The 24,639-nt window shown below is 44.7% G+C and overlaps 2 protein-coding genes across 5 annotated transcripts; both read right to left on the bottom strand.

Moving 5' to 3' along the window:
- Nucleotides 1-259: 259 nt before the first annotated feature.
- LOC121553397 (RING finger protein 122) lies at nucleotides 260-20,777 on the bottom strand. 3 transcript variants are annotated; one of them, XM_041866469.2, is made up of 7 exons: nucleotides 20,341-20,777; nucleotides 19,688-19,897; nucleotides 11,420-11,576; nucleotides 9,303-9,345; nucleotides 9,003-9,044; nucleotides 8,758-8,840; nucleotides 260-1,801 (listed from the first exon to the last, which is right to left on the bottom strand). In XM_041866469.2, the coding sequence occupies exons 1-7, from the start codon at nucleotides 20,342-20,344 to the stop codon at nucleotides 1,681-1,683; spliced, it is 660 nt and encodes a 219-aa protein (XP_041722403.1). In that variant the 5' UTR covers nucleotides 20,345-20,777; the 3' UTR covers nucleotides 260-1,680. The 3 variants fall into 3 exon arrangements, with proteins under 3 accessions (XP_041722403.1, XP_041722404.1, XP_041722405.1); XM_041866470.2 differs by having other exon boundaries at nucleotides 19,688-19,894; XM_041866471.2 differs by having other exon boundaries at nucleotides 19,688-19,894; nucleotides 20,347-20,408.
- A 913-nt stretch (nucleotides 20,778-21,690) lies between these two features.
- Nucleotides 21,691-23,939, bottom strand: calhm2.1 (calcium homeostasis modulator family member 2, tandem duplicate 1). 2 transcript variants are annotated; one of them, XM_041866481.2, is made up of 3 exons: nucleotides 23,754-23,939; nucleotides 22,764-23,392; nucleotides 21,691-22,550 (listed from the first exon to the last, which is right to left on the bottom strand). In XM_041866481.2, the coding sequence occupies exons 2-3, from the start codon at nucleotides 23,307-23,309 to the stop codon at nucleotides 22,122-22,124; spliced, it is 975 nt and encodes a 324-aa protein (XP_041722415.2). In that variant the 5' UTR covers nucleotides 23,310-23,392; nucleotides 23,754-23,939; the 3' UTR covers nucleotides 21,691-22,121. The 2 variants fall into 2 exon arrangements, with proteins under 2 accessions (XP_041722415.2, XP_041722416.2); XM_041866482.2 differs by having other exon boundaries at nucleotides 21,691-22,535; nucleotides 23,754-23,936.
- Nucleotides 23,940-24,639: the final 700 nt, after the last annotated feature.

The raw sequence follows: 24,639 nt of genomic DNA, 5'->3' as shown, positions 1-24,639 counted from the left end.
CAGGGAGGTAAAAAATATTTGTGCACAATTCTTTTGATAAATAAACTTTTTGTGCGTATGGAAAATTTCTGCCATCTTTTATTCCAGCTCATGAAACATGGGACCAACACTTTACATGTTGCGTTTATATTTTTGTTCAGTATAGTTTGATGGAATGTCAAAATAATTCAGTCATGCACAGCTAAGGCCATGCAGGGTCAGATGAATGTACAACATTTGCATGCTTAATGCTTCAGAATGAATGACAGAGTTCTCAATATCGCTGAAACACTACACTTTATTGAAAGTCAGTTATAATACAAAACAATTCCTTAGAAATAACTTAAAGACTATGTATTTAATTGAATTTCTATGGCATTTGCGTCCCTCAGCTTTTCAACCATGAAAAACACTTAATGACAAATAGTTACACATTATACACGTTTTTGTTTATATTGAACTGTTTATTAATAATAAAACATAATGCATGTCCTTTCTACTGCAAAACTGTATCTTTAATGCATTGTTTAAAGAGACTTCGCTAAGCGTGTTAGTATCTTTCCTCATACATCTCCTCCAGAATCTAATCAAGCATCTGACGCAAATACACAAGATGTTAGTTCTGGGTTTCTGAGATTACTCATTACACAAAATATATATAAGGACATTGAGCATTCCCTCCAGGGCAAACTGTTATTGGGGGAAGAGTCTATATTAAAGAAAGTTGTTAGCTAATCACAACCTTTTAGAGTGTTATAATTTGGTGTGTCTAAATAAAGTGTCATTAGTGTTAGGCTAATCAATTTAAATGAAGGGAAATTACATTGTGAGCGATTAATCATATAACTTTAGTAAATTATTTTTAAATGGTTAATGACATTAGATTTGAGCAGCTGTGGCCTCCATTTAAGAAAATCCTCAATTACAAAAAATTTGTCATTGGTATTACCATAATTGCATTGTCTTCCGACAGGTGGGTCACTCCTACGCGATGCTCATCCCTCAACCGACAGTGCAGGCTGAATCTGACGTACAACAATGGCATCATTGGTGTTACTACTCCTACTGGTGGCACAAGGTTATTGTCAAAATGATTTAAAGTCATTAATCGGCCATATTAATTGATTTAGAATGTGAAGATATACCCAAATACATTTAAATAAAAACAATTAAACAAAAATAAAGTTAATTTCTTCCAAAATGCCATGCCCAAAAGGCACTGCAAATCAAGAATGACCCTGATGTGTTATTTAGAGACAGGGTCACTGTACCCTATGTCATAGCTGGATACCTCATAGGCCCATATTGGCAGCTATGGGCATGGTATGTGGGTGTCACCTCCATCCAGGTTCCATGTTACTCATCGACCAATCAGAGTGGACACCCTATGTTCACTTGGCAACATGGGATGGAGGGTATTGACAGTTTGTCAGTTTGTCCTCCAATATTGTTCTATGAGTTCCACTTTAAAGTCTCATCTCACACACACCTGCAGGGCTCTAACACCTTCAAAGAGTGGAGTGGATTCAAATAGTCTGTCAGAAATCTAGGATAGGGATATATGGGAGAGGTCAGGATGGAATGCCTGATTCCCTTCACCTGAACCAGGGTGTGATTTTTAGGGGTCGGACGGGCTGGGAGAGGCAGGTTGGGACTGTAGTTAGTGGTGTTGAGGTGCTGTAGTGGGGTCCTTCTCTCCTCTCACACCTCCATTGGGCTCTGGGGCCCCTCTGCGCCCTGTGGGGGGTCTGGCTGCAAACGGCAGATGGGTTTGTTGCACATGGGGCAGACACTGCGGATCTCCAGCCATTTTAACAGACACCTGCGTGGGGGCAGAGCGGGGAAGGTATTATATTATAGACAGACAGAGAGAGAGACAGAGAGAAAGAAAGAGAGAGAGAGAGAGAGATAGATTCAGACTGACAGAAAACAGAGAAAAACATTTGCAATGTACAGACAGTGAGCATAGCCTTGCTATTGGGAGAGGCCGCCATAGGCAGACCTGGCTCTCAAGAGAAGAAAGGCTATGTGTACACTGCCCACAAAATGTGGTGGAAACTGAGCTACACTTCCTAACCTTCGGCCAAATGTATGACAATATGAGACACACATATTTCCCTCAGATTACAAGGACCCAAAAATTATTTGAAAACAAATCAAATATTGATAAGCTCCGTTATCTGTTAGGTGAAATACCGCAGTGTGCAATCATCGCAGCAAAATGTGTGACCTGTTGCGATAAGAAAAGGGCAACTGGTGGAGCACAAACACCAAAGTAAATAAAACCTATATTTATCTGGTTATTTATTTCCCCTTGTCATTTGTACTTCTACTATTTGCACATTGTAACAACACTGTACACAGTTAATAATATAACAATTCAGGGGAAGGTTAAACTGTACACACCACCCTGCATATTATTATATAGGCCATTGGCTACTAACATGTCAAACATATCCTGTGAGAGAAGTCATTAGACTAGGGCAGGGGTGTCAAACTCATTTTGCCCCGGGGGCCACATTCGGTCTTCAAAGAGGCCGCACTGAAAATGTGTTATATTTCATCGCAGTCTAAATTTAAAAGAAATAGTTGTGTCACGACTTCCTCCGAAGCTGCCTCCTCTCCTTGTTCGGGCAGGCTTCTGCCTTCTAGCCACTGCCACTCCTCATCTCATCATTCCATTTGTTTTGTCTTGTTTTTACACACACCTGGTTCATATCCCCTCATCAGTCCCTGTATAAGTATTCCCTCTGCCCCCCATGTCTTTGTGTGTGATTGTTTCATGTGGAGGTGTCGATAGCTCGGTGGAGCTTTATGTACCGTATCGCCTGGATTTTCACCTGTGTGTTTTGTTTTCTCCAGTGCGCCGTTATTACCGCACTGTAGTTGTTTTGCACATTGCTGCGTACTGCTGTATCTGCCGAATAAACTATTTATTCTGTGATTTAGCCCTCCTGCGCCTGACTCCTTCCAAATCACCCGCTACAAGTTGTCTATCAATTGTTTTTGGAATTTTCTATGCTCATGCCCAACAGCATGGAGTCGTTGAGCGGGTCCGGGAGCATTCCAACATGTTAGCCAGCTTGGGTGAAGCGATGGATCGGGTTCTCCAGGTCCTCCAGCGCCTGGAGAGGAGAGGACCCGACCCTGCGGAACCAGCCGAGCAACCGGATCCAGCCACCCACACCCCAGCGCCCAGAGGTATTCACCTGTCTCGACCGAGGGAATATGACGGGACAGCGGCCCGCTGCCAGGGTTTCCTCATGCAGTTGGACCTCTATTTTACCACCATCAGCCCGGCTCCATCGGGTCGGGAGAAGGTGTCCGCCCTCGTCTCCTGCCTCTCGGGGAAAGCCCTGGAGTGGGCCAACGTGGTCTGGAGTGAAGGAGGAGACGTGTTGGACAACTACGGGGAGTTCGCTCGCCTCTTCCGGGCAGTCTTCGATCATCCCCCTGAAGGAAGAGAGGCAGGCGAGTGGCTGGTCCATCTGAGGCAGGGGACGAGGACCTCGCAAGACTTTGCCCTGGAGTTTAGAACTCTAGCGGCTGGGTCTGGGTGGAACGAGCGGGAACCTCATCGACCACTTCTGGTGCAGCCTGCGTGAGGACATCCGATGGGAGCTAGCCTCCCGGGATACCACGTTGATCTTCAATCAACTGGTGGACATGGCCATCCGGTTGGACAACCTGCTGGCTTCGAGAGGACGTCCTGGAAGGTGCCTGCCATGTTTCACCCCCCTTCAACCCGGATCACGTTCCGATGGAGCTGGGTGGTGCAGCGATCCGGGAGAACGGAGGATGACAGATCCAGTGTCACTCTTGTGGCAAGAGAGGACATTCTGCTGCACGCTGTCGTCAGAGTTCATCTGGGTCTGGAGGCGGCAGGCAGGGCACTCTCGCGTCACCTTAGGTAGCGCAAACCCTCACTCGTTCAGAGCCCTCTGCTGCGCATTTCACCATCCACGTAAACTTTCCTGATTACACTGTAGTTCCCCAGTGTTAGGTGCTGGTCGATTCAGGCGCTGCTGGGAACTTTATGGACAGGTCTTTAGCTAATAGTCTACGTATTACATTGGTTCCCCTGTCCATTCCATTGCCCATCAAAGCACTTGACAGTCGACCATTAGGGTCAGGTTTTGTTAGGGAGGTTACAGCACCAGTCACTATGATTACGCAGGAGACCCATAGAGAGCAAATCACCTTTTATATTATTGAGTCCCCTGACTTCCCTGTTGTGTTGGGCCTTCCCTGGCTAGCACTACACGACCCCACCTTTTCATGGCCGCAGAGGGTTCTCACTGGGTTTATTTGAACAGTGAGAGACAGAATAACAACAAAATAATCCAGAAAAACGCATGTCAAAAATGTTATAAATTGATTTGCATTTTAATGAGGGAAATAAGTATTTGACCCCCTCTCAATCAGAAAGATTTCTGGCTCCCAGGTGTCTTTTATACAGGTAACGAGCTAAGATTAGGAGCACACTCTTAAAGGGAGTGCTCCTAATCTCAGTTTGTTACCTGTATAAAAGACACCTGTCCACAGAAGCAATCAATCAATCAGATTTCAAACTCTCCACCATGGCCAAGACCAAAGAGCTCTCCAAGGATGTCAGGGACAAGATTGTAGACCTACACAAGGCTGGAATGGGCTACAAGACCATCGCCAAGCTGCTTGGTGAGAAGGTGACAACAGTTGGTGCGATTATTCGCAAATGGAAGAAACACAATATAACTGTCAATCTCCCTCGTTCTGGGGCTCCATGCAAGATCTCACCTCGTGGAGTTGCAATGATCATGAGAACGGTGAGGAATCAGCCCAGAACTACACGGGAGGATCTTGTCATTGATCTCAAGGCAGCTGGGACCATAGTCACCAAGAAAACAATTGGTAACACACTACGCCGTGAAGGACTGAAATCCTGCAGCGCCCGCAAGGTCCCCCTGCTCAAGAAAGCACATATACAGGCCCGTCTGAAGTTTGCCAATGAACATCTGAATGATTCAGAGGAGAACTGGGTGAAAGTGTTGTGGTCAGATGAGACCAAAATTGAGCTGTTTGGCATCAACTCAACTCGCCGTGTTTGGAGGAGGAGGAATGCTGCCTATGATGACCCCAAGAATACCATCCCCACCGTCAAACATGGAGGTGGAAACATTATGCTTTGCGGGTGTTTTTCTGCTAAGGGGACAGGACAACTTCACCGCATCAAAGGGACGATGGACGGGGCCATGTACCGTCAAATCTTGGGTGAGAACCTCCTTCCCTCAGCCAGGGCATTGAAAATGGGTCGTGGATGAGTATTCCAGCATGACAATGACCCAAAACACACGGCCAAGGCAACAAAGGAGTGGCTCAAGAAGAAGCACATTAAGGTCCTGGAGTGGCCTAGCCAGTCTCCAGACCTTAATCCCATAGAAAATCTCTGGAGGGAGCTGAAGGTTCGAGTTGCCAAACATCAGGCTCGAAACCTTAATGACTTGGAGAAGATCTGCAAAGAGGAGTGGGACAAAATCCCTCCTGAGATGTGTGCAAACCTGGTGGCCAACTACAAGAAACGTCTGACCTCTGTGATTGCCAACAAGGGTTTTGCCACCAAGTACTAAGTCACGTTTTGCAAAGGGGTCAAATACTTATTTCCCTCATTAAAATGCAAATCAATTTATAACATTTTTGACATGCTTTTTTCTGGATTTTTTAGTTGTTATTCTGTCTCTCACTGTTCAAATAAACCTACCATTAAATGTATAGACTGATCACGTCTTTGTCAGTGGGCAAACGTACAAAATCAGCAGGGGATCAAATACTTTTTTCCCTCACTGTACATCCCCTGTCGCAGGCTGAAACGGTGGCTATGGAGACATACGTCTCTGAGTCCCTGCGCCAGGGGTTCATACGTCCCTCTACTTCACCCGCCTCCTCAAGTTTCTTTTTCGTGAAGAAGAAAGACGGAGGTCTGCGCCCTTGCATTGATTACCGTGCACTTAATCAAACTACCATTCGCTATAGTTACCTTCTACTCCTCATCTCCTCTGTTATCGAATCAATGCATGGGGCGCGCTTCTTCACGAAATTAGATCTCAGGAGTCCTTACAACCTGGTGCATGTCCGGGAAGGGGACGAGTGGAAGACAGCATTTAGCACAACCACGGGGCATTATGAATACCTGGTGATGCCGTACAGGTTGATGAATGCTCCATCAGTCTTCCAGTCCTTTGTGAACTAGGTGTTTCAGGACATGCTTGGTCACGGTGTGGTGGTCTACATCGATGACATTCTGGTGTATTCCGCTACGCGCGCCGAGCATGTGTACCTGGTTCGCAGAGTGCTGGGCCGACTGTTGGAGCATGACCTATATGCCAAGGCAGAAAATAGTCTGTTCTTCCAACAATCTGTCTCCTTCCTCGGATACCACATCACCACCTCAGGTGTGGAGATGGAGGGAGACCGCATTTCAGACGTGCGTAATTGGCCGACTCCAACCACGGTAAAGGAGGTGCAGGGCTTCATTGGCTTTGCCAATTACTATCGGAGGTTTACGACAAAGAGGAGAGGCCCATAGACAACACCCCCATACTCCCGGCCTCCTGCATTGTGGCGCCGGTGGTGTGGGCGGTAGACATGGACATAGAGCGGGCGTTACGCACAGAGCCATCTCCACCTCAATGCCCAGCTGGGCTGCGGTATGTGCCGTCTAGTGTCCATGATCGTCTTATCTATTGGGCACACACGTCCTCCTCCTCTGGTCACCCAGGCATCGGCCGTACAGTGCGCTGCCTGACCGGGAAGTACTGGTGGCCTACCTTGGCTAAGGATGTGAGGGTGTATGCCTCCTCCTGCTCGGTCTGCGCCCAGAGTAAGGCACCTAGGCACCTGGTTAAGTTACATCCCTTACCAGTTCCACAACGGCCATGGTCCCACTCATTGATTGACTTCCTAACTGATCTTCCCCTCTCTCAGGGTAACACCACCATCCTGGTCGATGTGGACCGCTTTTCTAAAGCCTGCCGCCTCCTTCCTCTGCCCGGTCTCCCCACGGCCCTGCAAACCGCGGAAGCCCTGTTTACTCACGTCTTCCGGCAATACGGGGTGCCAGAGGACATAGTGTCTGACCGGGGTCCCCAGTTTACGTCTAGGGTCTGGAAGATGTTCATGGAACGTCTGGGGGTCTCAGTCAGCCTGACCTCTGGGTTTCACCCCGAATCTAATGGGCAGGTGGAACGGGTAAATCAGGATGTGGGTAGGTTCCTACGGTCCTACTGCTAGGACCAGCCGGGGGAGTGGTCGTGTTCTTGCCATGGGCCAAATATGCCCAGAACTCTCTCCACCACTCCTCCACTAACCTATCTCCATTTCAATGAGTTTTAGGGTATCAGTCGGTCCTGGCACCATGGCATCAGAGCCAGACCGAAGCTCCTACAGAGGACAACTGGAACGCCGCCCACGTCCACCTCCTGCGCTCCGTGCGTCGCCAGAAAGCCAACGCTGACCACCACCGCAGTGAGGCCACGGTCTTTGTACCGGGTGATCGGGTCTGGCTCTCGACCCAGAACCTGCCCCTCCGCCTACCCTGCCGGAAGCTGAGCCCGCGTTTTGTGGGGCCGTTCAAAGTCCTGAGGAGAGTTAACAAGGTTACGTATAGGTTGCTGTTCCCTCCTGATTACCGTATTAACCCCTCGTTTCACGTATCTCCCTCAGGCCGGTGGTGGCTGGTCCGCTCCAGGAGTCTGAGGTGCGGGAGGTCCCTCCGCCCCCTCTGGACATCGAGGGGGCCCCGGCGTACTCCTGGATTCGAGGCGTCGGGTGGGGGGCCTTCAGTACCTCGTGGAGTGGGAGGGGTACGGTCCGGAGGAGCAGTGCCGGGTCCCGGTGAGGGATGTCCTCGATCGCTCCCTGTTGCGGAATTTCCACCGTCGCCATCCGTCTCGCCCTGCTCCCCGTCCTCCTGGCCGTACCCGAGGCCGGTGTCGGCGCGCTGCTGGAGCTGCGCGTCAAGGGGAGGGTACTGTCACGACTTCCTCCGAAGCTGCCTCCTCTCCTTGTTCGGGTAGGCTTCGGCATTTGTCGTCACCGGCCTTCTAGCTACTGCCGCTCCTCATCTCATCATTCCATTTGTTTTGTCTTGTTTTTACACACACCTGGTTCATATCCCCTCATCAGTCCCTGTATAAGTATTCCCTCTGCCCCCATGTCTTTGTGTGTGATTGTTTCATGTGGAGGTGTCGATAGCTCGGTGGAGCTTTATGTACCTTATCGCCGGGATTTTCACCTGTGTGTTTTGTTTTCTCCAGTGCGCCGTTATTACTTCACTGTAGTTGTTTTACGCATTGCTGCGTACCGCTGTATCTGCCGAATAAACCATTTATTCTGTGATTTACCCCTCCTGCGCCTGACTCCTTCCAAATCACCTGCTACAAGTTGTCTATCAATTGTTTTAGGAATTTTCTATGCTCATTTCGGCAATTGTTACACACTCATTTTTTTTACTCAAATCACACGCGGGCCGGATTGAATGGGCTTCCGGGCCGTATGTTTGACACCCCTGGACTAGGGAGAGACATATGGCTTGCGTTAGGGGTAAACAGGCTCATATAGTCAAATGACAAAGTCACACAGACAGTAAATGCCTGTCACTTTGACACTACACCTGGAGGGCTTTGTCATGATTTTTTAACATTACAATTTTAGTGTTTCATTGCTTTTGATCTCTTCCCTCTGAGTATACCTGCAGCTGTTCACTTCATGCCATCAAAGCCAAGACTGTGGGAAGGGACTTACTTCTTGTGGAAGGCATGTGAGCAGGTACAAACTCCAAGCTCGTCTCTGCTTTTGAACTCTTCTAAGCACACGGCACAGGTCTGCTGTAGGATGGGAAAAGATCACGTTTACACTCCCCTTCAAAAAACTAACTCTCTCACTCCCCACCATAACCCTCTGATGCCAAGGCCAATATTATATCCCCCTGCTGAAACAAAATGTTCTTATTTGTAAAGTGCATAGCTGGACCAATGAAATCAACTTACTCCAAGAAGACTCAGTTTCTTTCCTGCTCCTTTCAAAACAACCTAGAAACAAAGATGCATATATTTGACAGAGGGAACTATTTTATACAATAAAATAAAAACAAAAGAACAGCTTTATAAATCCATATAAATCAATTTTCTAAACATATCATCAACAACAACATCTGCCAATCCAAAGAAATCAAGAAGCAACAGATCAAAGTCATCATGAATTGAGAAATGTACAACTTTTTTGAAGAGTTTTGTTTAGTGTTTGTATGTCTGACAGTACAAATGTTTATTCAAACAAGATGAAATTACCTCATTATATCCGTATTGCTCCCTTGTGCCTTGTCGCCTTAACCTGAAACAGAATTATAAAAAGGGATTTAAAAACATTATTTTTGACACTGGCAGATACACATAGTGTTTTGACGCCAAATAATTTCATATTAGATTAATCTGGTATGAAAATATAAACGCAACATGTAAAGCGTTGGTCCCATGTTTCATGAGCTGAAATAAAAGATCCCAGAAATGTTCCATACCCACAAAAAGCTTATTTCTCTCAAATGTAGTGCACAAATTTGTTTACATCCCTGTTGGTGAGCATTTCTCCTTTGCCAAGATAATCCATCTACCTGACAGGTGTGGCATATCAAGAAGCTGATTAAATAGTATAATCATTAAACAGGTACAGCTTGTGCTGGGGACAATAAAAGGCCACTCTGAAATGTGCAGTTTTGTCACACAACACAATGCTACAGATGTCTCAAGTTTTGAGGGAGCGTGCAATTGGCATGCTGACTGCAGGAATGTCCACCAGAGCTGTTGCCAGAAAATGATATGTTTATTTCTTTACCATAAGCCACCTGCAACGTCGTTTTAGAGAATTTGGCAGTACGTTCAACCGGCCTCACAACCGCAGACCACGTGTATGGCGTCGTGTGGCTGAGCAGTTTGCTGATGTCAACGTTGTGAACAGAGTGCCTCATGGTGGTGGTGGGGTTATGGTATGGGTTGGCATAAGCTATGGACAACGAACACAATTGCATTTTATCGATGGCAATTTGAATGCACAGAGATACCATGACGAGATCCTGAGGCCCATTGTCGTGCCATTCATCCGCCGCAATCACCTCATGTTTCAGCATGATAATGCACGGCCCCATGTCGCAAGGATCTGTACACAATTCCTGGAAGCTGAAAATATCCCAGTTCTTCCATGGCCTGCATACTCAACAGACATGTCACCCATTGAGCATGTTTGGGATGCTCTGAATCGACATGTATGACAGCGTGTTCCAGTTCCCACCAGTATCCAGCAACTTCGCACAGCTATTGAAGAGGAGTGGGACAACATTCCACAGGCCACAATCAACAGCTTGATCAACTCTATATGAAGGAGATGTGTCACGCTGCATGATGCAAATGGTGGGCACACCAGATACTGACTGGTTTTCTGATCCACGCACCTAGCTTTTTTAAAAAGGTATCTGTGACCAACAGATGCATATCTGTATTCCCAGTTGTGACATCCATAGATTAGGGCCTAAATGATTTATTTTAATTGACTGATTTCCTTATATGAACTGTAACTCAGCAAAATATTTGAAATTGTTAAATGTTGCGTTTATATTTTTTTCAGTATATCTCATCTCTCTATCATATCATGTCTCATTGTGCCCAATGTGTTGGCATGGAGACCAGTTTTCCCTATAGTATTCACATCAATGTCAAATGCAAGTCACAATGTGTCTACACTTGGCTGTGCTACAGCTGCAAAGCACTTGATCAGGAGCAAATTTCAGTATGTATTTTTGGTTCTTCATCTGGACAACAAGAAAGTGTAGAATATGTTGCCTCAGATTTGGCCAGAAAACACATTTTGCTCCAGGTGTAAACACAGTCTTAGCAAAAAGCCTGGCAGCTGATGATGTCATGAGGTTGTTCAATACCTAGCATTAATCACATTGTTGTTTAAAACCTATTGTACTACCTGATTGTGTCTGCCTCAGGGTTGTACTTCCCAAAGCAGGATCAATAATTTAGCCAGCTGAGCTAACATTGACAAAAACATAACTCTTTAACATTGTGGTCTATAAAGGAAGCTATAGCTGACTATGGGTTACTGAGAGTACCACACCCATAAGTCATTGACCTTGCTTAATGATATAGCCCCTACACTCTTAGAAAAAAATGGTGCTATCTAGAACCTAAACGGGTTCTCCGGCTGTCCCCATAGGAGAACCCTTGTTGGCTCCAGCTAGAACCCTTTTGGTTCCAGGTAGAACCGTTTGGGTTGCCTGTAGAACCCTTTCCACAGAGTTTTATAACCTGGAACCCAAAATGGTTCTCCTGTTGGGACAGCCGTATAACCTTTTTTTAACCCTTTTTTCCAAGAATTTAGGTGATCACTGCCGTGAATTAAGCCTCACCTGAACATGTAGCAGCAGAAGATCAGGCTGAGCATGAAGATGAAGAGGCCGATGCCCAGGATGATGACGTACACGTTGAGGGGCAGGTTGTAGATATCTTCCGATGTCATCTTGCCGTAAGGGTCTGAGCTCTGCGATCCTAAACCGCACAGACATCCTGAGAGGAGAAAGACAGAGAGCCTTGAGTCTAATTGACCAAACTCTACAGGCCCTTCTGTCCTTGCACACAAAAGACAAGAGGGGTTCAGTGCGTACGTCATTCTCAATAATGGATTCTGAAGCACATTTCAGTGACGTGGATGTTTTACATTCGAGGAATTAGTATGTTTTACATGTGGCATTTCAAAACATTAAGTGGTGTGTGTGTTGGTGTGTTCATCTACTAAGTGCACAGAGGATGTTTTACATCTGAAGCAGACTGAATCTAATTAAATTTGGAATTTGGAATGTCCTATTAGCATGAATGTTTTCCATTCTTTTATACTCTGAGGTAGGCTGCAGAGTCTGTCTGACCAGCACTGGACTCTTGGTTCATCTCATTGCACGTGTGCTCCCAAGGCTGGGCATGCATATTGCATACTGTTAGCCATTCAGCAGCTTCTTGTTTCACATATCAATATAACACTACTTCCATTGTTGAACTTCATTGAGTTGCACAAACTTTTCACAAAGTAATTAGTTACTTCAACTGAAAAGTGAGCTGTCAGTGGGAGTGGGGTGTGTGTTGGACCAGCTCCCCCAGTAAGGCCTGTGTGTGTGTGATGTGTGTGTGTCCCATGTCTGAAGGCCACCCCAGCAGCCAGGCACTCGATAATGACATCAAGAAAAACACTTTAGTAACATTCCTTGGAGGCTAATCTGTTACAAAACATTTCCATAACCAATGTTTCCAGCACAGAAACATTCCACGACCACATATTCTCTCCATTCATGGTCCTTCAAACACAAACTCTATCCCTATAATTAAACATCTAAAAGCAATTACATAGGAATAACAACATTATTTTTGTTAGACTGAAATGTGTTACACATCCCACATACAAAAATACTACAGTTTACGATAGAATACTATAGAACTTACTATAGAATTCTGTAGTAAACTGTAGTATACTCCACACTGTAGTATCCCTCAATCATGTGTAGTACCTACTATAGAATTGTGTAGTTTAATGTAGAATACTAAATTACACACTGTAGTATCCCTAGATCATGTGTAGTACCTTACTATAGAATTTTGTAGTACACTGTAGAATACACTACACATTGTAGTATCCCTCGATCATGTGTAGTCCTTACTATATAATTTTATAGTATACGGTAGAATACTATAGTAAATACTACAGTATTATCCACAAAAACACTGTAGTAAATACTACAGTAATGTCTGCAAAAGCACTAGTGTCCACAAAAACACTATATAAAAAGAAAAGTAATACTACAGTTTTGATTTGCATATACCCCACCCATTCCCCGCCCCCATATCCCAATTTATGCCACCCGTGAGTGAGAAACCTACATACCAAGTATAGACCATATATTGTGTTCCATACAGGTTATAGAAAAAAGCAGACACTATGAGCAATTGGTTCAGTCTGCAGACCTGCCTGCCTACAGGTTATGGTAAATTTGCTATTTTAGTATTTGTCCAGTAGGTTTCCTCAAGGAGAAAGTCCCCACTTCTATGTCAAATATAGTAAAATAAAAACACTATAGTAAATACTACAGTAAACTACAGTAATGTCTGCAAAAACACTACAGTGAGTAATACAGTAAAGTCCACTACAGTGAATACTATTGTATATAAAGATAGTAACACTACAGTATTTATACCATTTTATACTATATTATTTTTTCATGTGGATTGTTTGTCGGCCTGGGGATGTCTGTGTGTATGTGAGTGTGTGTACAGTGCCTTCAGAAAGTATTCATACCCCTTGCCTTAATCCACATTTTGTTGTTACAGTCTGAATTCAAAATTGATTAAATAGATTTTCTTTCTCTCACCCACACAATACCCCATAATGACAAAGTAAAAACATGTTTTTAGAAATGTTTGCTTGGGGACTGTGAAGAGAACCCTGGTGGCATGTATTGTGGGGTATGTATGGGTATCTGATCTGAATGTTATTTGATTATGCAGACAATCTGGAATTTTCGACACAGTAATATTTCTCATAAGGAGAAGAAAAGCAGTTCATCTCTCGTCAACCCTTTACCAGGAAAGACGGGCATGCATGTTGTTGATGTTAGTTCGGTATGTGCAGTTAAAGGAAACTCCACCCAAAAACTATATTTTTGTATTTGTTTCATTAGTCAGTTAGTGATATACTGTATTCCCAAAATGTTCTCAAAATACAGAAATATGGCCTGTATGATGCATTTCGCATCATATGATGCAAAATGCACATATCTTGAAAACTTGATTGCTGAATGCAAAACATTTTGGGAATATATCAACAATGGACTAATGAAACAAATACCAAAATATAGTTTTTGGGTGGAGTTTTCCTTTAAGGGCAAGGCGTGCTGCTCTGTTTTGAGCCAGCTGCAGCTTTGCTAGGTCTTTCTGTGCTGCACCAAACGCCTGAAGGTACCTTGTTCATCTGTACAAACAATAGTACGCAAGTATAAACACCGTGGGACCACGCAGCCGTCATACCACTCAGGAAGCAGACGCGTTCTGTCTCTTAGAGATGAACGTACTTTGGTACGAAAAGTGCAAATCAATCCCAGAACAACAACAAAGAACCTTGTGAAGATGCTGGAGGAAACAGGTACAAAGCTATCTGTATCAACAGTAAAACGAGTCCTATATCGACATAACCTGAAAGGCCGCTCAGCAAGGAAAAACTATCGGCCTATATCGAATCTTCCATTCCTCTCAAAAATTTTAGAAAAAGCTGTTGCGCAGCAACTCACTGCCTTTCTGAAGACAAACAATGTGTACGAAATGCTTCAGTCTGGTTTTAGACCCCATCATAGCACTGAGACTGCACTTGTGAAGGTGGTAAATGACCTTTTAATGGCGTCAGACCGAGGCTCTGCATCTGTCCTCGTGCTACTAGACCTTAGTGCTGCCTTTGACACCATCGATCACCACATTCTTTTGGAGAGACTGGAAACCCAAATTGGTCTACACGGACAAGTTCTGGCCTGGTTTAGATCTTACCTGTCGGAAAGATATCAGTTTGTCTCTGTGAATGGTCTGTCCTCCGACAAATCAACTGTACATTTCGGTGTTCCTCAAGGTTCCGTTTTAGGACCACTATTGTTTTCACTATATATTTTACCTCTTGGGGATGTTATTCGAAAACATAATGTTAACTTTCACTGCTATGCGGATGACACACAGCTGTACATTTCAATGAAACATGGTGAAGCCCCAAAATTGCCCTCGCTAGAAGCCTGTGTTTCAGACATAAGGAAGTGGATGGCTGAAAACTTTTTTACTTTTAAACTCGGACAAAACAGAGATGCTTGTTCTAGGTCCCAAGAAACAAAGAGATCTTCTGTTAAATCTGACAATTCATCTTGATGGTTGTAAAGTCGTCTCAAATAAAACTGTGAAGGACCTCGGCGTTACTCTTGACCCTGATCTCTCTTTTGACGAACATATCAAGACTGTTTCAAGGACAGCTTTTTTCCATCTACGTAACATTGCAAAAATCAGAAATTTTCTGTCCAAAAATGATGCAGAAAAATTAATCCATGCATTTGTTACTTCTAGGTTAGACTACTGCAATGCTCTATTTTCCGGCTACCCGGATAAAGCACTAAATAAACTTCAGTTAGTGCTAAATACGGCTGCTAGAATCCTGACTAGAACCAAGAAATTTGATCATATTACTCCAGTGCTAGCTTCCCTACACTGGCTTCCTGTTAAGGCAAGGGCTGATTTCAAGGTTTTACTGTTAACCTATAAAAGCGTTACATGGGCTTGCTCCTACCTATCTTTCCGAGTTGGTCCTGCCGTACATACCAATACGTACGCTACGGTCACAAGACGCAGGCCTCCTAATTGTCCCTAGAATTTCTAAGCAAACAGCGGGAGGCAGGGCTTTCTCCTATAGATCTCCATTTTTATGGAACAGTCTGCCTACCCATGTGAGAGACGCAGACTCGGTCTCAACCTTTAAGTCTTTACTGAAGACTTATCTCTTCAGTAGGTCATATGATTGAGTGTAGTCTGGCCCAGGAGTGTGAAGGTGAACGGAAAGGCTCTGGAGCAACGAACAGCCCTTGCTGTCTCTGCCGGGCCGGTTCCCCTCTCCACTGGGGTTCTCTGCCTCTAACCCTGTTGCAGGGGCTGAGTCACTGGCTTGCTGGTGCTCTTTCATGCCGTCCCTGGGAGGGGGTGCGTCACTTGAGTGGGTTGAGTTACTGACGTGATCTTCCTGTCTGGGTTGGCGCCCCCCCTTGGTTTGTGCTGTGGTGGAGACCTCTGTGGGCTATACTCGGCCTTGTCTCAGGATTGTAAGTTGGTGGTTGAGGATATCCCTCTAGTGGTGCGGGGGCTGTGCTTTGGCAGAGTGGGTGGGGTTATATCCTTCCTGTTTGGCCCTGTCCGGGGTTTCTTCGGATGGGGCCACAGTGTCTCCGGACCGCTCCTGTCTCAGCCTCCAGTATTTATGCTGCAGTAGTTTATGTGTCGGGGGCTGGGGTTAGTTGGTTATACCTGGAGTACTTCTCCTGTCTTATCCAGTGTCCTGTGTGAATTTAAGTATGCTCTCTCTAATTCTCTCGTTCTCTCTTTCTCTCTGAGAACCTGAGCCCTAGGACCATACGTCAGGACTACCGGGCATGATGACACCTTGCTGTCCCCAGTCCGCCTGGCCTTGCTGCTATTCCAGTTTCAACTGTTCTGCCTGCGGTTACGAAACCCCTACCTGTCCCAGACCTGCTGTTTTCAACTCTTAATGATCGGCTATGAAAAGCCAACTGAGAGACCTGAGCACCTAGGACCATACGTCGGGACTACCGGCCGTGGTGACTCCTTGCTGTCCCCAGTCCGCCTGGCCTTGCTGCTATTCCAGTTTCAACTGTTCTGCCTGCGGTTATGGAACCCCTACCTGTCCCAGACCTGCTGTTTTCAACTCTTAATGATCGGCTATGAAAAGCCAACTGAGATTTATTCCTGATTATTATTTGACCATGCTTGTCACTTATGAACATTTTTGAACATCTTGGCATGGTTCTGTTATAATCTTCACCCAGCACAGCCAGAAGAGGACTGGCCACCCCTCATAGCCTGGTTCCTCTCTAGGTTTCTTCCTAGGTTTTCGCCTTTCTAGGGAGTTTTTCCTAGCCACCGTGCTTCTACACCTGCATTACTAGCTGTTTGGGGTTTTAGGCTGGGTTTCTGTACAGCACTTCGAGATATTAGCTGATGTAAGAAGGGCTATATAAAATAAAATTGATTGATTGATTGAAGAAGCCACTGCTCCAAAACCGCCATAAAAAAGCCAGACTATGGTTTGCAACTGCACATGGGGACAAAGATCTTACTTTTTGGAGAAATGTCCTCTGGTCTGATGAAACAAAAATAGAACTGTTTGGCCATAATGACCATTGTTATGTTTGGAGGAAAAAGGGGGTATCTTGCAAGCCGAAGAACACCATCCCAACTGTGAAGCACGGGGGAGGCAGCATCATGCTGTGGGGGTGCTTTGCTGCAGGAGGGACTGGTGCACTTTACAAAATAGATGGCATCATGAGGAAGGAAAATGATGTGGATATATTGAAGCAACATCTCAAGACATCAGTCAGGAAGTTAAAGCTTGGTCGCAAATGGGTCTTCCAAATGGACAATGACCCCAAGCATACTTACAAAGTTGTGGCAAAATGGCTTAAGGACAACAAAGTCAAGGTATTGGCCCTGACCTCAATCCTATAGAAAATGTGTGGGCAGAACTAAAAAAGCGTGTGCGAGCAAGGAAGCCTACAAAACTGACTCAGTTACACCAGCTTTGTCAGGAGGAATGGCCCAAAATTCACCCAACTTATTGTGGGAAGCTTGTGGAAGGCTACCCAAAACTTTGCTATCAAATACTAATTGAGTGTATGTAAACTTCTGAACCACTGTGAATGTGATGAAATAAATAAAAGCTGAAATAAATCATTCTCTCTACTATTATTCTGACATTTCACATTCTTAAAATACAATGGTGATCCTATCTGACCTAAAACAGGGAATTTTTACTAGGATTAAATGTCCGGAATTGTGAAAAACTGAGTTTAAATGTATTTGGCTAAGGTGTATGTAAACTTCCGACTTCAACTGTATCTGATTTTAGAGAAGCTTCCATTGAGGAACACTCTCTGGGTTCTATTGGATAAATAACTCTCCAACCATGTGATGGCAGGTGATGTAGATCCGCTTTTCGTTTTTGATGCACCCCACTGCTGGAACAATCTGCAGATCTCGTTGAAATTGGATGTTCTGGTGCCGCTCCGGCAGTTTAGGGTATTGATTGAAGACCAGGTAGCTGAGAGATTTTGGTGTATTTTTGTGTATTTTAACTGTTGCTTGTATTCTATAAAATGTGTAAATTGTAAAATGCAGGGCACCCTAGTAAAATATACTTTGGTCTCAATTGGACTTCCTGTTCAAATAAAGGTAAAAAAATAAATAGTAAAGCCATAGCAAGTGAGTTTTTTCAATAACAATTTATGATAAATAACATCAAAGGTTGCACTGAATTCTAACGATACAGCTCCAGCTATCATCTTATTATCCATTTATTTTAACCAATCATCAGTCATCTGAGTCAGTGCAGTACAAGTTGAGAACAGGCAGCAAACTAATTGTGTGGCTGTTAGCGCCAGCAAAGGGTGCTTTACTATTTTTAGACAAAGGAATTAATTTAGCTTCCTTCCACGCCGGTGGACACACACACTCCTTTTAGGCTTTAGTTAAAGATATAGCAAATATGGGTGGCACTACAGTCTGCTACCATTCTCAATAGTGTCCCATCAAGGTTGTCTATACCTGGTGGCTCATCATTATTGAAGGATGACAATAGTTTTTCCACCTCTCCCACACTAACTTGACCAAATTCAAAACAGCATTCCTTCTATTTCATTACTAGATCTTAATATGATGGTTCAGTGTTCAATGTTGTCATTTCACTTCTAAGTTTTTCCACTTTACTAGTGAAATAGTCATCGAAATGATTGGCAACATCGAAAGGTTTTGTTATAAATGACCCATCAACTTCAATGAACTATGGAGATTCATTGGGTTTTCTGCCCATGATATCATTTAAGGTACTCCAAAGTTTTTTTCAATTGGGTTTTATGTAATTTATTTTTGTTTGGTAATATAATGTATTCTTCTTTTCGTTAAGTCTGTTACAGTATGTCAACCAATCAGCTGAGCAGTCTGACTGGTTTGCCACCTAATTTGCATAATTGATTTGAACCATAAAATGCTTAAATTCATCATCAATCCAGGGGGTTCTAACAGTTTTCACAGTTAGTTTCTTAACAGGTGCATGCTTGTCAACAATTGGCATGAATAATTGTACTGTCTGTGTGTGTGATGGTGGAAGAGGAGGAGGAGAGACTCCATGGGATTACCAAGCAGGAACAGATGGATCAGCTGCTTCAAACATGGTTCCAGCGTAAGCCTGAGCTGGATGTCACTAGAATGGTCTACAGGCCTAGAGTGTGTGTCACCTGGGAAGACCACAATGGAAAAACCCTCTACTCAGACGTTTAGACGTGTGTGTGTGTGCTGTGTGTGTGTTGTGTGTGTGTGCTGTGTGGGTCTGAGGGGAGATGGGGAATTGGGTTCTTTCAGTCCATGCAGCCATTTCAGACCATCATCAGCAGAACTATCTAGGGAGAGAATGGTGAGCAACCCTAAGGTCTAATGCCACCCATAGTCCCACAATGAGTAGAATACCTTCTGGGTCAAAGGTCACTCTCTGCCTGTGTAAAGGTCAGGCCAGAAGGGCCATTCCACCGTCTCTGTCTCTGAGGGGGGTGGTGTGCTGGGTTTGGGTGAGGGAGGGGGCATCTGTAATTTTAGGAGGATGTTAGTAAATCATTGATAGTCGAGCTCTAAGAGGTAGGCCACTCTTTGAACACATGCTGTCTGGGAGAGTGTTTAGGGCTAAGCGTTAAAAAGAAAGGCACACAAAACAGACAGGACCATAAGAGTCGTATCCATTCAGATGCAAACCAATTGTAACGTTACAAAACATTGTTACACCACAAACACAAAGGTCATTGTTACACGACTACACATAGGAAGGACACACTCACCGTTACACCACCGGACCGGGTGCATTAAATCAGCTTCCAGACGGCCAGAGACCCAGGGAATCAGTGGATTGGGGTCAAAACGTCTGAAGTCACTCACGACCACCAGGGTCACTGTGTCTCGGATCACAACCACTCCTAGGTCTTTGTTTGTTGGGGTGCAGACAGATCGAGGAGCTTGTCTTCCAGACAATGATGTGAGTCCAAACTCTTCTGTCCCCAATGAAAAGGACTGATTAGTCAATCCTTATTGTGTTTGTAGGCTATGAGTCAATCCCTTTGGGATAAAAACTCTCAGTTCCTCAAGAAGCTCTCTTGTGGATGATGCTCTGTTTTCCAGTAAAATATTACAAAAACAAGTCATTCATTGTTGAAATCCACTCTCCTTTGTGATGATTTAGGTAAGCATGATGTGAATAATCAAGCAACGTCATCAGGAATTGATAGCTACTTTTTTTCAATCAAAAATCATGCTCAAAACAAGTGTGAAAAGGTATTATATAATCATATATAGCCGTATTGCAATGGCTCCACTCTTCAAATAAACAAAAAGATATCCAGATCATAGCGTTGTTTATATTAGGAGGTAAACATCCAAACCTGGCAGGTTAAAGACATTAGTCCAAAAGGAGAGAAAACATTCTCACAAGGCTTACCCATACCTCCCTTGCTCCTCTGAAGTCCTCCTTCCTCTCGACATAGATTTCCTCTCTTGCTGTTAAAACCTGACTCTGCCAATTATGGGAAACAAAGGAAAGATGTGAATGGCTCCCTGCAGTGCCCAGTGTTCCTGTGAAAGCAGCTCCTCATGCCTGCACTGGCATTGTGCTCTCTGCTCTGTCAGCCCCAACCATCTGCTCCCCCCTTCCTCCAAAACAGACAAAGAGGAGGTGAAAAAAGAGAGAGAGAAAATGAGCCTAACACTGCTAAGTTTAACCCAGGCAGCCGCTCTCCTCTGGTCCCAGTCTCTCTTTTTCTCTCTTGGCTCTCAGTCCTGCTTCCTCATAATGGAGCTAGTGAGCACGCCTCCTCAGCTCAGTTTGTAAACATATCCCTGCTCATGTGATTCGCTGTCTGCATCACAGCTCTGCTTTCACCCGCCCCCCTCCTTTCTCTCTGCCTTGCTCACTTTCCCTCTCATTTTACTTCCCTCCCTCCCCCGCCCTCTTTCCAGCTGTATGCTATTACTAGGCGACAACAGAGCAGGAGCCATATAGGCAGACAGGCAGAAAGGCAGAAAGGCAAGCAGGCAGACAGGCAGCAGGCAGACAGATGGGTCGAGTTTCTGGCCGACTACATTGCAGATGCCATGCCAGAGCTTACAACGCCTGGATACATATTCAACATATCAGCTAACCACATCAAATGATATAGCAATCTGATGCCTGACTGCACAGTTGATGACATTGCAGTTGTGGCACGCAACTATTGGTTGATGCAATGCAGTTGGGCAGGAACTCAATGATGGAAACATAGACAGACAAACAGGCAAACAGGTAGGTACACATGAACGGCTCCTAGACCAGGGATGGGCCGGGGGTACGAAGCCCCACAAGCATCTGCGGTCCCTCATGATGAGTTCAGATTCCTGTCCTATACAGATAAGCAGACATTTAGATGGGTTTGACAGTCGGACAATCAGGCAGCCAGTGAATCTGATAGTCAGACAGACAAGCAGATAAACAAAGAGATAAACACACACACACACACAGACAGACAGACAGACAGACAGACAGACAGACTTAGCGACTATCTTAGAGATAATCAGGATGACAGGCATAATAGGCAGTTTTTAAGAACAAATCTATAGAACTGAATCCTGACAGAGAAAAAGGTGCTCTGTCTATGAGCTGATGTTTGGAAGTGCAGGATGTTACAGTAACTGGCCATCTAGTCTGAGAGCTTGTCTCTTATTGAGAGGGTGGGTAAAACACCTGCATACAACATTCTGTTAAACATGGACCCTGAACTAGACAATAAGCATATGAACACAAACTCAGAAAAAATCATTTGGACTATCATCCTTTATCAACCATTACAACCATTTGAAAACTGGAAGAGAACGTAAATGGGGAACAATGACAGTGTAACTTTGGGAACATTAGTTCAACCCACATTTGAGTCCATTCCAATTTACTGACATAGTTATAATGTGCCATCACTAGCTGAAGGTTGTTACACATATAAATGTGGGATAATACAAGTAAAAGACTAATCTACCTAGGCCAGTGTTCTTCAACCCTGGTCCTGGGGACACATCGGATGTGCATGCTTTTGCTCCAGCCCTGTGCTTACACACCTGATTCGTTCAACTAATCAAGGACTTTACTATTAAGTTAATCAGTTGAATGTGTCAGTGCTAGGCTGGAGCAGAAGCCTGCACTCCCGGTCGGTTTCCAGGATCAGGGCTGAAGAACACTGGGGTGTCCAGTGCCAGTCAGCTCAGAGTGTCCATCTCTTTCTCCATGGCATCTATGTTGTTCTCCGCACTGTACTGGGCCCACTTGTTGAGGCGGCTGTAGAGGGGCAATCCCTTTTTCTCTCTGTACAGGTAGACCCCAGTGATCCGGTTCCACTCTGTACTAGAGATGGGGCTGGCATTCTGGTGCTCCTCCAGTTGCTCTTTCTCCTCTTTTTCCAGGGCCACGAAGCCAAAGTAGCTCTTCACGCTCTCAACAGCCAGGATACGGGAGTGCACCTCGGCCGTGCGCTGGAAGAGGTCGTGCTCGTTGGAGCGGAACTGGGACCAGTACGCCTCCTGTTGGTAGCCTAGGGGAGAGCAGCAGCGCTTCATGCACAGCAGGAGAAACAGAACCACTGCCATCCCCGCCACCATCAGCCACCCTAGCAGCTGAAAGGAAAAACACTATGACAATTCACCACAGGAAGAGAAGCCGAACAGCCAAGAAATTAATCCAGGAAACATAAGGGCAATGATAAGCCTTTTAATGTAATGACACAGTGATAAATCATTTTAATTCGGACTTCCTCTTTCCACCAGCTATAATGCCACAAACATATTGTTATCAAACACACAGGAAAATAAAATGGAATAGTGGAATGAGATAAAATGAAATACCTGAGACTCGTACTTCAGCCGGCGTTCAATCTCCGCCCAGAAACCCTGCATCTCCTGTGGGACCGTGGCCTTACAGGGAAACCTGGCCATGACGTCTAACCCCTGTCCAGAGGGAAAACCCTCCAAGGTTGAAGGATCCACAAACTCACTGAGGGCACACACATAGGCCTCCCCACGTAATAGTGAGATGACAGTCCATGTCACGGGAGCCACGGCCGCTCTGCCAACGACAGTGCCTAGGACAGCGAAGGCAGCCACCCCCGATAGTTTCCGGCACCTCCTGAGGCGGCACTCAGACACCAGATCCCAGGTACTCTTATTCAGCATGATGCCAACGAGGTAGAATGCCAGGGCGGGCACCCCGATGGCTGCCAGGCCGTAGAGATAGTTCCGCCCGGAGGAGCACGGGCAGTCGAAGGCAAATATGTTGTACATGGTCTGACTTGCCACCGTGCCCAGGGCTATCAGGCCATTGAAGATCATTACGTCCTTGCTCTTGAAGAAGAGCGAGACAAACTTGAAGTTCTCTGTGATGAGAGCAGCCATTTTGAAATGTTTGTTGTGTGGTCTGACACTGGAGAGCAATGGAGGATTTTCCTATTTTGGAGCTTGCACACTGGGGAGTCACGCTGCAGAAAGTTAGAGAGATACATTAGATCTTTTTAATCTGAGCTGCCCAGTAAGAGAATATGGTGATAAGAGCATTCTATCTATTGGTAATTGGGGCTGCAACAACTGGGAATGCCTACTTCATTTACTAATGGATTGAATTTGATCGCAGAACATAAAATTAAGTATAACAGTCTAATGTAAGGTAACAGTTTATAACTTGTGTTTCCTGCTAAACTGAAGCTGATCAACTGCATAACTTCATCATTGGTTCATACTAGCACATGCCGTGTAGAGCTAAAGCCCTAAAACAAACCATGTGATTCCACAGGAAAATAACAGAGAAGAAAATCTGGAGTAAATTAAGTAATGCAAACTTACATTCTATAGCCGTGAGATAGGATATTTGAGGTAGAACGGTTGAAAAACTAAAACCGTGAGTAAAAGCAAAAATGGGTATATAATTTCCTAAAGTACCAAAGAGTCCATGCTGGTAGGTTTAGGGGAAGAAACATCCCTCTTCGTGTGTGTTGTCTGGGGTCTGGGCATGTTCAGTGACTCATCGTCAGGAATTGCCCTCCGGTTTCCTCTCCCAGTGGAAAAAAAGTTTCTTTCTTTTTAACTGTAAACGTGTTGAATGATCACAGAGCAACATGGCGGCTGCAAGCTGCCATATCAACACAACTGAATATATCTAAGAAACTACACATACAATATAAACAATATTCATTTAAACTTAATTTTACAGTACAAAAATTACCAATTATTTACCAAAACACATGTATGGTAAAATTGTAATTACACAGTAGTAACCTATGAATTACTTTGGGATTAATTAAATCTAACACCACTAGGCACTAATTAGTACCAGGTACCTTTTGGAAAAAAACTAGCAAAATGTTACATGTTGAGTAAGTCAGTCCATTTCTAACTTGCATCTGTCTGATATCCATGGAGTTGAGCAGTATGTAAAATGAACTATGCAAAACAAGTCAGTCTAAGTCTCAGCACATTCAGCACATGGTTTCTAGGTCCACTCTCTACTAGTTTAAACATATTTGTGTTGAATGTTTAGTATACAGCCCGTGGAAAACAGGCATAAGTGAATAAGTACTATTTAAACAATTACACAATCATACACACACACATCTAAACGTCTGAGTAGAGGGTTTTTCCATTGTGGTCTTCCCAGGTGACACACACTCTAGGCCTGTAGGCCATTCTAGTGACATCCAGCTCAGGCTTACACTGGAACCATGTTTGAAGC

Source organism: Coregonus clupeaformis, chromosome 37 (assembly GCF_020615455.1).
Source record: "Coregonus clupeaformis isolate EN_2021a chromosome 37, ASM2061545v1, whole genome shotgun sequence".
NCBI lineage: Eukaryota > Metazoa > Chordata > Actinopteri > Salmoniformes > Salmonidae > Coregonus > Coregonus clupeaformis.
This window is presented reverse-complemented; position numbering and strand designations above follow the sequence as displayed.

Bases quoted from the DNA above. Each gene is read 5' to 3' on its own strand.
- LOC121553397 (XM_041866469.2), bottom strand. The intron at 9,045-9,302 runs GTAATTTCATCT...CTTTGTTTCTAG, and splicing joins AGCAATACGGATATAATGAG to GTTGTTTTGAAAGGAGCAGG. The intron at 1,802-8,757 runs GTAAGTCCCTTC...GCCCCCACGCAG, and splicing joins TCACATGCCTTCCACAAGAA to GTGTCTGTTAAAATGGCTGG.
- calhm2.1 (XM_041866481.2), bottom strand. From the start codon at position 23,309: ATGGCTGCTCTCATCACAGAGAACTTCAAGTTTGTCTCGCTCTTCTTC. The intron at 22,551-22,763 runs GTATTTCATTTT...GAATTGTCATAG, and splicing joins GGCTGAAGTACGAGTCTCAG to TGTTTTTCCTTTCAGCTGCT.